The sequence below is a fragment of the Oryctolagus cuniculus genome, chromosome 5 (genome assembly GCF_964237555.1).
Source record: "Oryctolagus cuniculus chromosome 5, mOryCun1.1, whole genome shotgun sequence".
NCBI classification, from domain to species: Eukaryota; Metazoa; Chordata; class Mammalia; order Lagomorpha; family Leporidae; genus Oryctolagus; species Oryctolagus cuniculus.
This window is the reverse complement of record NC_091436.1, coordinates 93,459,083-93,471,426: the sequence shown is the minus strand read 5'-3', so window position 1 is coordinate 93,471,426 and position 12,344 is coordinate 93,459,083. Positions and strand designations below refer to the sequence as shown.

Below are 12,344 nucleotides of genomic sequence, written 5' to 3'. Positions count from 1 at the left end.
GCAAACAGTGGCTTAATCCACTACAACATAACGCTACTGACTTCCTTAGATAATTCTTAATCAATGATTCCCAAATTTATATCTACAACTTAGATTTGTATATCAAACTTTCTTAAGACATCTGGAGTCCCCAAACCTCCTAAACTCAACATATACAAAACTAAACTAAGTGATTCTCTAATTAACACCCTCACTAAAAAATGGTCAATTTCAATACCAAAAGCCAGAAACCAAGGAGTCACACTGCCCATTCCTTCCTTCCATCCTATCCCCAATACCCAATCAGTCACCAAATATAACTGATTTTTCTTTCTTACCCTTAAATCTATCTACCCCTTTCTCCATGACAGCCTAAGAAGAAAATTATCTTTGCAATAAACTATCTTTCTCATATCCATTCATTCCTTCCGTCTCACTAAAATTCTCCATCCTGCAATCCAAATGCTCTTTTCAAAACATTTATCTGATCCAAGCCACCTCTACTTCAAAAAATTCAGAGGCATTCTTTAACTTTAGGATAAGAATCCTTCTACGAGCTCAGAAATGGCATGCATGGTCACTTCCTTTTTTTTTAAGATTTTTTTTTTCTATTTGAAAAAGTTAGAGGAAGAGGCAGAGAAAGATCGATCTTCCATCTGCTGATTCACTCTCCAAATGGCCCAATGGTTAGAGCTCGGCTGATCCGGAGCCAGGAGCCAGGAGCTTCTTCCAGGTCTCCCACAGGAGTACAGGGGCCTAAGGACTTGGGCCATCTTCTACTACGTTCCCTGGTAACAGCAGAGACCTGGTTCAGAAGTGGAACAGCGGGGACACAAATCGGCCCCCATGAGATGCAGGCACTACAGACAGGGGCTTTAATCCACTTAGCCACAGCGCCAGCCCCCCTTTCTATTTTTTTAAACATTATTTACCTATTTGAAAGGCAGAGTTACAGAGAGGGAGAGACAGAGATCATCTTATCGCTGATTCACTCCCCAGATGGCTGCAATGGCTGGGGATTGCCAGGAGCCAGAAACTTCTTCCAGATCTCCCACGCAGGTGCAAGGCTGCGAGCACTTGGGTCATACTCTGCTGCTATCCCAAGAGCAATAGCAGGGAAGTAGAACCCATCTAGAGCAGTCTGGACACAAACCAGCAACCACATGGGAATGCCAGTGTCACAGGCAGCAGCTTAACTCACTACACACTACAACACCTGCTCCATTTCCTATTTTTTTAGCTTAATCTGGCACATTCCTAGGCCCCACTCCCTATCAGTGTCCATATTTTAGGCACACTGACCATATTTTCCTATATTTCTCCATCAGGCTTTTTTTTTTTTTTCACCTTGCATTTCCCCCACACTCCTCTTGCCAGTTTTGTATGTGCATCAGGTTTTCCATCCAATTTAACTCCTGTTTTCCTTAACTCAGTCTGTTTTAATGGCTACATACTCTTTGACTTTTCCTTTTGTAATTCATGTGTCAGTTTACATTTAAAAGTCTAAGGATTCAGTGCCTCTAGTTCATTATAAACTACCAAAGAACTGCTCTCAAATGCATCTTATGCACAGAGAGTAAACAGTATTTTTAAAGGAAAACGGTATTTTTTCAACTCCCTTTTTCAAAACATTCTTCTTCATAAATATATTAATCATATTCACATTCTTAAGTACTAACCCATTTTCACTATGCTCAATATTTAAAATGTAAGACAAAAACATTTGAAAAACTAAAATAGCTCAATTATGGCTATTCATAGGAGTATAATTTTTAAACTTTCAATTAGAATGTATTCCATATTTTTAATATTAACTTATGCTTTTTAATTTAACTTTTATCCCTAGCAAGTATTTAAAAGGAACATTTTAACTGGTATCAAAATAAAATCTCTTATCCATGTCTACATTTGGAGTCTCAGTAATTTGTTCCCCACTATTACATGGGAGGAACTACAACCCTCAACATCTCCAATTTTTTAAATGTTCAGTACTTTTCATGATCATGGCTGCTTTCAAATTCCCAAGTTATTCAACATATAAAAGGTATGACCAACCTATAAAGTTGATCATACTTGTCTCACAAATTATCTATTTTCTTATTAATCTTTTCAAAGGGAGATTAGATCAACATATTCATTCCAAATACCTGATATACCAGTGGACACCTGAAAAATGCCATAAATCTGGTACCAGTATGATCTATTTTCACTAAGCTATTCACTTCATTCTTACGTCTGGAATATCTGATTCATTCTAAAAAGTCAGGTTTTTAGATAGTCTCACACATGTTTTCTCACAATTTTGTCAGATCTAAAAGGTTAATTATTTCCATCATAGTTTTGAGTTGTAAAAGGCTGACTTAATGATTATTTTATGGTTATTCTAACATATAAACAAAATTATAAACTGAAAAACTTTATTTACTGTTCAATTAGTTCATAAGGCCCCTTATTAAAATCCCAGCTCCTAAAATTCTTAAAACTCCAGAATTTTAATTACAAATCTGTTACCATTCTAAGAAAATATGAGTTAAATTATACCTATTACCTTTAATTAAGTATGTATCTTCTGGTAGTAGCTTCACCACAGAAAAATACAAAGTACTTTCTTCCCAGTGTTCCTAAAATTTATTTAATCTTCACAAGCAAATAAGTTAAATAATCTCCCTATTTAATGGGCAAAGAAAACTAAAATCCAAAGGCAACACCATTTGTCCAAGGACAAAAATTTAGGAAGCAGGAGAAAACAGAAATCAAATCCAGTGCTCTTAATTGTAAGTTTGCTGTTATTTTTATTACATTATGATTTCTTTCTCAGAAGTTTAGCTTCCCCTGCATTGTCACAAAGGTCAAATCACCAAAAATAATAAAACTCATACATGTCCAGTTAAATCAAATTCTCTAAGCTGGGTAACTATTCTCAGAGATGTATAGATGCCTATAATTTCTTTATAAGTAGAAATATAATAGAACTGATAATGAATCTTAATGTCAAATTAATCTCGGTGGTGTATGTACTCAATTTAAAAAAAATAAATAACAAGCTTGAGAGACTGTATCTTATATACAGTATTTAGTCAACAATTATGAATTTAGGGGGCCGGTGCTGTGGCGCAGCAGGTTAAAGCCCCAGCCTGCAGCACAGGCATTCCATATGGGTGCCCAGTTCAAGTCCCAGCTGCTGCATCTCCAATACCGCTCTCTGCTAAGGCCTGGAAAAGCAGTAGAGGATAGCCCAAGTCCTTGGGCCCCTGCACCAGCGTGGGAGACCCGGAAGAAGCTCCCTGGCTTCGGATCAGCTCAGCTTTGGCCGTTGCAGTCATTTGGGAGTGAACCAGTGGATGGAAGACCTCTCTCTCTTTCTTTCTCTCTGGGTCTACCTCACTTTAACTCTGTCATTCAAATAAATAAATAAATAAAAATCTAAAAAAAAAAAAAAAGAATGTAGATAATACTCCTAATTCAGTCTGTATTATCAATGCCAACTGTCATTTCTTTTTTTCAAAAAAATTTATTTATTTGAAAGGTAGAGTTACGGACGCAGATTTCCCACATAGGTGTAGGGGCCCAAGCACTTGGGCTACCTTCTGTTGCTTTAGCAGGTGCATTAGCAGGGAGCTAGATGGGCAATGGAGCAGCCAGGACTCGATTTGGTGCCCATAAGGGATGCCAGCACTACAGGCAGCAAGTGTCTTAACCAGCTACACCACAACTCCAGCTCCTGAAAACTGTCCTTTATAAAATACAGTACTACTTTCAAATTTTATTCATCACAATCTGATTATATTTTGCTAATTAAAAAACTATACAAAATTAAGATTTCCAAGAACTACAGATGCTCTATAAAAATTATTTTAAAACATAACATGACCAAATATAACAAAAACAATGAGGCTCCATTTTTAAATCAAGTCATATCTGCTGAGCAAATGAATTCCTCTTTAAAACTGATTTATGAGGCAGACGTTATGGCAAAAAGGGTTACACCACCTCTTGAGACGCCTGCATCCCCTACTACAGAGTGCCTGGGTCATGTCCAGGCTATACCACTTCCCATTTAGTTTTCTGCTAATGTGCCTAGGAAGCAGCAGGTAGAATGTCTCAAATACCAGGATGGAGTTCCTTACTTCTGGCTTTGATGTGGCCCAGCTGTGGCTGGGGCAAGGCACATGAGGAACAAACCAGTGGGTGGAAGCTCTCTCTGAAGATTTCTCTCGTCATTCTGCCTTTCAAATACATAAATCATAAAACTTAAAAAAAAAAAAAAAAAAAAACCTCACACACAGCAATGAGCAGCCATCAAAGGTTAGTATTAACATCTTTAAAAAATACACAATTTACTCACTATTTGGAATCAAATCTAAGGCGAATGTGTGGTCTCCTGGTCAAGCTGCTGTTTAGGAATGCTACAATCCATAATGGGGTGCCTAGGTTTGAATGTCAGCACCATTCCCAATTCCAGCTTCCTGGGAATGCTCGCCCTGGGAGGAACCAAGTGGTGGCTCAGGTAGTTGGGTCCATGACACCCACATGGCAGACGTAGATTTAGTCCCTAGGCCCAGCTGTTGTGGCATTTGGGGAGTGACCCAGTGGTCAGGGTTCTGTGTGTGTCTGCCTCTCAAATAAAATATAAATAAAACTCAAATCTGTGAATCTGTTGAAAAAAGTCATGTATTAATTTAAAAATGAAAGATTCCTAAACTGTTTATTCTTAAAATGGCAATGTAAGTAATTTTAAGAGTAGCCAGTTTCATTTTTGGTAATGTTTCAGTTTCAAACACACTACTCGAAACAATACTTCACATAAAGTGACAGTGTAATTGCTTCAGACAATGTAATTCAAAGTATCTAGAATTTCATGTTTCTATAGCCAAAAAATCAGAGTCAAATGAAGCAAGGCAAATAAATGTCTAACATATATACTATAATCTCAAACAGACAAGCTATGTGCCTACTCAATCCATGCTGAGAACAAATGTATCATACCACCATGACCACAGACCAGGTGAAATTCAGAAGACACAGACTCTTTAGGACTTCCTGTCATCGTCCATATTGCATGGAAAATCTATGGCTTAGAAATCTAACTATCTTTATAATTTAGTTTTAACTTAAATAGAAGATGTACCAAACCATATTATCATCTAAATTTTCTTATCAAAAACTCATCCAACCATTCTTGTCTTTATCAGTGACTTCTAAGCTCAACTAAGCATAGTTATGTATGGCAGTTAAGTATGAGAAGACTTGCTCCACAAGTAAATCTTACTCTATAGTGACCCAAAGTCCTACTACTCATACATATATGTCATTGTTCAAAATGGTAATTTTTGATTTTTCAGTACCCCACATCCTCCAATTCCATAAAGGACAAAAACCACTTTCTCCAATTTGTTGTAAAATATACTCTTCTACATTATAGCCACACATTCAATAATATTAACTCTGAAGTAACTTATCAACTTTCACAAATTATTCATAATTTCACCAGAACAGCTTCTTACAAATAATAGAAACTTAAAATCTTTACCATTTAAAATTTCTGAAATTTTAAACTTGATTCCAATATTAATAATAGCTTTACCACTTTTAGATACAATCATAATTACAAAAGCAACTTAGATACTCTGAATAATCACTCTAAATTTTTCTTCTATATACTTATATGTCTGACTTTCCTGAAGCCAATTAGAAGTTCATTAAAACAGGATGCTATTTTAGATATATCCACTCAACAGCCACTTGGCTTAATATTACAGACATATTTCTATGAATCCTGGAATGTATATAACAAAATTACTAATAAGAATGAGTATTACCTATTTGTATTACTTGTACAGAACATGCTGTTCTGTAGTGACATGGTAGATAACCACAAAATCTGGACTGCAAAAAGTAAGGAAGATTTCCAGGTTTTAAAACAAATAAATGAACCAAAAAACAATTTGTGGTCTATTTTACAAAGAAATTTTGAATGGATTCAGTAATTGCCATTGATAGGCTTCATTTAACCTAAAGCTAGCTTAAAAATTAATTCAACAAATCTTTTTTAAATTCTGTTAAAAACAGATATACTTTTAAACAGGCTGACAAAACAGAAAATAAAACATCTCTTCTTTGACAATTCAAAACAAACAAAAACTACTGGAATGGTTTTAAATTCCCCAAATCTCTGTACAGAAAGAGCAACCGTTAAGTTCCCTTCATATTTATAAATGCCATTGGATCATTACCCAAAGAAGAAAGCTCCATGTACCCTCTAATCAATACAGGATATCTGAATCACCCAAATGTATCTTGACGTTCATTATTCTATACAAACAACAATCACAGTTAAAATTACCACATTTTTTTCTAAAGGTCTATCCACAATGCCTTAAAAATCATTGGGGGGGGGGAGATAATTACTAAACTTTTTTCCTTTATTTCTTAATTACTTCACCCTTGAGTTGATAAATTATACTAGTAGTACTTTTTGAAATTTTAAAGTGGCCTTTTTTAACTGCAGCTGCCATGTTCAGATAGTTGAACATACTATAAATACTTGTATCTGAAATAAAAATATTTCTCTAAAAAAAAAATCCTTCAACACCATGTATAAAGCTATAATTGGGATCTTTACCACTACTACTAAATTTCTGATGACAGCAAACCCAAACCTTTACACAATACATAATTCATGCCAGTCAGTTATTATTCACAGAATCTTACAAAATCAGAGTTATTATTAGCCCTTTTTACAGATTGGGAAACAGACTCACCCATAACAATCATATAAAACACCAACTCTTCCTTTATGTTCAGACCACTTTGCAATTATTCAAGAGTACTAGGAATATTTGCTTCATATAACACTTTTTCTAAGTGTCTCAAATTTTAAAAGCTGATATTGAGTATCAACATAATTATTGTATGTATAAGTAAAAAATGAAGGCTGCCTCTTCACAAAGGGAATATACTATTCCCTTCACATTTAAATTTCATTAAAATGATTTTGAGATTCTAAAGCCCGATTTTAAAACTACCAAGCAAGCTTAGTGTTTCACTGACACTATTAAAAAAGGAAATGGTAACTCTACTACACACATTTACCTCATTATATGTTCCCTCCCCAACCCAAAATTACACTGGTGAAGTCTTAAACAGACCTTAATGTGAAATTTCTGATTCAAAAAGTTTAAATATGGCATCTATTTTTCTCCTAAAACTTGCCTCATACGTTTTATACCATACCTTTCACATTAATCAGCATACTCTAAAGATGACACACACTTGAATAAATCCTATTCACGGTTCCAATTCATCTCTGACCTTGAGACCACCAGTACTTTATGAAAACTAGTACTTAACCCACGATGGAAACATAACAATTATACAGAATTGAAGAGGTATCCTACAATGTGGTTAGTAGCTCAGAAATCTTCATCTTGGCAACTACAGATGATATTATATCCAAAGAATGGCACCATGAAAAGCATTTACATACTTTTCTAATCTGCCAGGTTTCTCTAGATCTACTTTTCTGCATTTTGAAAAATTTAACTACAATAATGAAACAGTTGAGGGCTATTTCAAATTCAAAATCACAGAGATTTAGTTTTAAAAAAACTGTCAACAGAGCTCACTTTAAGACTACAACCCACAACCCCCGGTTCCCAATCCTTTCACTCCAACAGAAAAATTTCTAGTAAAGTAGAACTACTTTAAGTAAATGCCACTATGAAAAAATAAAGCAACAACTTTATTATTTTGAAGATTAGCTAAACATGAACCTGGTTCTAAAAAAGTGCCTTTGGAAAATATAATCAAAGGATCCCAAATTTGATAAAAACACTTTAAGATTCTTTTCTCACAAATAAGTAATCATCACTAAAGTGACAATTAGAAAGCAGACTTAATAACTAGTTCCAAAATCACACCAAGAAATGACAGTTTTCCTTTTTTGCAAGAGCTGGTTTTTTTCCTTATTCTACAAAAATAATTCTGATAAAAACTTGAAAAAGGAAAGTGTCCTGCTTTAATCTCATATTTACATAAATATAAAATCTGTATATATATACCATAGAGTGAAAAACAATGATTTCCTATCAAATTTAACTTTGTTAAAAATGTTTAAAATCTTAAGTTAGTTTATGTATGTCTTAGGTAAAAATAGTTCTCAGAATTTTTTCAATCACACTTGAAATAAACTGAAAATTTTATTTTTATAACCTGCAAAATTTTCTCTGAAAAGTCCACTTCCCTGTTGATTAGAATCCAATTATTGTGATTTTATGTGAAAGCTGGCTACAGATGCTAATCAATGCCTATTTTTTAAACCTACAAGTACAAATATATACCCCATCCTAAACAGCTATAACCTGAAGTTTTGTATAAGTCTTAATACAGTATATTAACTCTCCAATCTATAGCTCAGTTCATCAGTTAAAACAGTAGTAACAAATCCTTTCCAGGTACAAGTAGAAACTACTTAAACTACAGTTTTACTCACCAAATAACCGCCAAACCAACGTTAAGTCAATTCAGTTTGATACCCAACAAGGTAAAACTTTTGAAGTCACAAGACAATAAGAAACACTGTACACAAGACTTCACATGTGCTCACCTAGACACAAAATTTTAATAATAAAAATAATGTGCTCAGAAACCTGGTGTTCCAAAATGTTTTTATAGTTGTCAATTGAAAAAAAAGTTAACCCACACACCATATTTCAATGGATAAGAAAGCACCTCAAATGGTGCCTTTTCACCCAATATACTTTTATAAGGATGAGTGAGCAATATGCTAAATGAATAAAAAGATGATGAATCAAAAACTCCAAGTTCAAATGAGAAGTCTTAACTCTCTCATCAGTATGTCACTAGGACTGTTCTGGTAAGTTGAAAACTTTCCAAGCCAAAAAAAAAAAAAAAAAAAAAAAAGTACCTCCATGAAAAACAGGTGGATTTTGAGCAACAGAACACTGATTTAAAACAAAACAAAACAATCAAACTACACTTATTGTATTTTAAACCTGAGAAACACACTAGGAACACAAATTCAGCTTACTAAAATACTTGATAAAAAAAAAAATCAATCTTCATTCCTCCTCCTTCCCAAGAAAATTAAATCAAAATCAAAACTGTTACCACTGCTTTTACTAGAGAAAACAAAATGCTATTCTTACAAGGTTTAGGTGTTCCCATAACCTGACCAGACACCATTAGCTTCTTTATTTAAAAAAATAAATGACTAAAAAAATCTCCAAGAAAACACAGCAATCCTCAGTGCATTTTTAAAGAGGCAATGATGAGTTTTGTAAATCCTATCTTAAAAATGGAGTACTGCAACCTTTGTAATAAGTTTACCAAAGCAAGATATGGAAATCCACTGAAAATTCTTGTCAAATATCTATGAAACTAGAAATTAATTTCAAATATTACAGTTAATCTTGGCGTTTAGATCAAACTCATTCCACTTCAGCCAAGTACTGAATGAAAATTTACCTAAATCACTACTTTAAAACCAGCAAAATTTGCAGTGTGGAAAGGAATACGTTCTTCAGTCTCCACCAGATTTATTGTACCTAAAGCACGTTTGCTTACTTCAACAGCTGTGAGCAGTATTCAACAACTTACATTAAATCACAAGATATATATACAGGAACGTTAGATGCTCTATGTCCAAAACGAAAACAAAAGCTACCAAAACTATGCTATCTATGTCTTCACAATCGACACTCATTCTAAGCTGGCTCAAACTTTAGAATCATTACAGCAGCCCCGACCAAAAAAACAAGAAAAACCAGTAACTGTAAGTCAGAAAGTTACAAACGACTCATAGTATCACGGTACTGCAAACATCTCAGAGGCTCGCAGCAGAACAACTTTAATTCCCCAACACATATATTCACAGAAACAACCGCAGTTTAGGAGAAAACGTTATGAAAAATACAACTCTACTGAAGTAACCTTTACTTTCCATTCACAATACTAACGTGATCGATTTATAACTGCAAAGCAGTTTTTAGCCATTACTAAAACAATCACTTCGAAAACCCATAAAACTAAGAAAAATATTTTCAACCATTGAACAAACCCTATCGCCAAAGTAAACAGAAAAACTTCTGGTGGCCAAGTCCCATCCGGCAGTAATTACTACAGATGAAAACCAACATTTTTTTTTAATTTTCATCGCCCACCAATAACAGTTTTTAATTGAACAAGGGGCAGACCACGAGATGTAGCAAAATTCGTAAATGCCTGCTAAAACTTCTGGTTTTAGGGCATTACAGGCTTTACACGTCTGCCAAATACTTGTTTTGGTAAACACGAGATGTGCCGCTAACCAACTATCAGCACACATCTAAAACCCTCCAACAGAAATGCTAGGTCTGGATATAAGAAAAGCAAAAAACCAAAAAAAGCAAAAAAAAAAAGTCTTGCCAGGGTTCCGCCGTGGCTGAATAGCCTGCTTGTGAAATGCTAATGCCACTTCGGAGCAGTTAGTCACCAGCTATTGTGTAGGGCAGGAGAAAGCCGAGCCGTCCGCGCGTGCAGAGGGAGCGAGCGAGCAAGCGAGCGAGCGCGCCGCCCTCCCTCCTCGCGCCGCTCGCGCCGCTCGCGCCGCTCCCGCCGCCGCCGCCTCGCGCGCGCCCCCGCGCTCGCGCGGCCGCGCGCGCCGGCCCCTCCTCCTCCGGCCTTGCACTGCACAACACTCATGACGTATCTTTATTTCTAGCACATTAACAAAATACCACAAATAAATTGTCCGTGGTCCCCGCGGCTCTGGGGTGCGGGTCCCCCCGGCCGCTGCCCCCCGCAGCCCCCGCACCGGCCCCTCAACCTTCCCCGTGGCCTTTGGAGTTTTCACGTTCTAGGGCCAAGTTTTTGTCTCTGTAAAAAATTGCGGGAAATTCAATTTTTATTCGACTCAGGGAAAAGTTTCTTTGCTGTGCGCCGTGAATGTCTCACCAGATTCTGGTAGGTCCTGGGATGCTCCTTGCCGGTCCAGTCGGTGCGCCGGGGCAGCAGCTGCGGGGAGAGGACGCCCCGTGAGCCCGGCCCCCGGCCCCGGCCCGCCCGCTCCCCTCCCCCGCCCGCCCCGCGCCCCGCCGGGGACCCCAAGCCCCGCGTCCCGCGCCCCGGCCGCGCCGGCGGCGGCGGCGCGGCGGCCCAGGGGCTGCAGTGCGGGGGCCCCGCTCGCCGGGCCGCCGCCGCCCTTACCTCCTTCTCGGCCACCTCGCGGATCAGCACCTGCAACAACAAAGCGGGGAGAGCTGAGCCCCGCGCCCCGGGCCGCGGCCCCGCCGCCGCCGCCGCCTCCCTCCCCCACGCCCGCGTTCGGCGAGCGCCGGCCCGGCCCGCGCCGCGCGCCGCCGTACCTGAGCCGCCTGCTGACAGGGTCCATCTTCCAGGAACCGGGCGATGAGGAAGTAGAGCTCTGCGCGGGAGAGAGGGACGGGGAGACACACAGGCTGAGCGGCCGGGCGGCGGGGGGCGGGGGACCGCGGGCGGAATCGCCCGGTGCCAGCGGCCCCGGCAGCCCCCCGACTTACCCGATCGCAGCTCCGAGAGGCCTTTCCTCTCACAAGACATGTTTATGGGTCACTTCAGGGCCGCCGGCGGGACACCCCGCCGCCGAGGGGAAGCGGGGATGGTGCCGCCGCCTGCCCTATAGCTGTCAGTGTGTGTTCACGAGCCGAGCCTCGGCTCCACCATTCAAGCAACGGCGGCGGAGGCGGAGGAGGAGGAGGAGGAAACAACAACTCTCAGGCAGCGGCTACGGCTGTAGCCGCCTCCGCCGCGGATCCTTCCGCCACAGAAAGGAGTCCGCCGCCTTCGCGGCCCCGGGCTCGCCCCGTCCTCGTCCTGCGCCCCCGCCCCCCGGCGCAAGAGGGGAGGGAAAGAAAAAAAAAAAAAAGAGTGCCTCGGAGCGAGCTCTCTGCGCCCCGCACCCTGCACGGCGCGACCCCCGACCCCTCCTCGCCCGCCGCGGGTGCGATTTATTTATTTATTTCCAGTCGGAGAAGATGTCGGAGCCGAAGCCGCCGGTTGGCTGGAAGGCGCTTTCTCTGTGGAGGCCGACCGCGGGAGGGAGGGGGCCGAGGACGGCTTCGCGGAGGGATCTGACGCACAGGCAGCCGCAGCACAGGCTCTATTCAGCGGCGCTGGCTGGGGCTGAGATGGAAGTTAGTTTCTATGTAGCAGAAATAGGAAACAAATGAAGCAAAACTGCCCAAAGAGGGGAAATGCCCCGAGGATGGGTCTCACTCTCACGCGCGCACACAGGCACACGCAGAGCACTCTCACGCTGGGCAAACTCGGGACCGCGCCAGCCTGCCCGAGTTGAATGATAGTGTTTGCTTTCTGTCTCTTGCCATGTG

At 39.7% G+C, this 12,344-nt stretch overlaps 1 protein-coding gene across 15 annotated transcripts in view; it reads right to left on the bottom strand.

Moving 5' to 3' along the window:
- PHIP (pleckstrin homology domain interacting protein) overlaps positions 1 to 12,121 on the bottom strand; it is a 164,093-nt gene extending 151,972 nt beyond the window's left edge. For 6 of the 15 annotated variants that reach the window (XR_011388641.1, XR_007922917.2, XR_011388639.1 and 3 more), the window contains exons 1-4: positions 11,517 to 12,070; positions 11,343 to 11,401; positions 11,185 to 11,214; positions 10,933 to 10,992 (exon numbers count right to left, since the gene is read on the bottom strand). Coding sequence is in view for 3 of the 15 variants with exons in the window: in XM_051854540.2 (XP_051710500.1) it covers positions 10,933 to 10,992; positions 11,185 to 11,214; positions 11,343 to 11,401; positions 11,517 to 11,556 (189 nt within the window). In the remaining 12 variants the exon portion in view is untranslated. Of the gene's footprint in view, positions 1 to 4,324; positions 10,584 to 10,932; positions 10,993 to 11,184; positions 11,215 to 11,342; positions 11,402 to 11,516 lie in introns of those variants that run through there. The other 9 variants (XR_011388640.1, XM_051854539.2, XM_070073853.1 and 6 more) reach the window with 8 other exon arrangements.
- Positions 12,122 to 12,344: the final 223 nt, after the last annotated feature.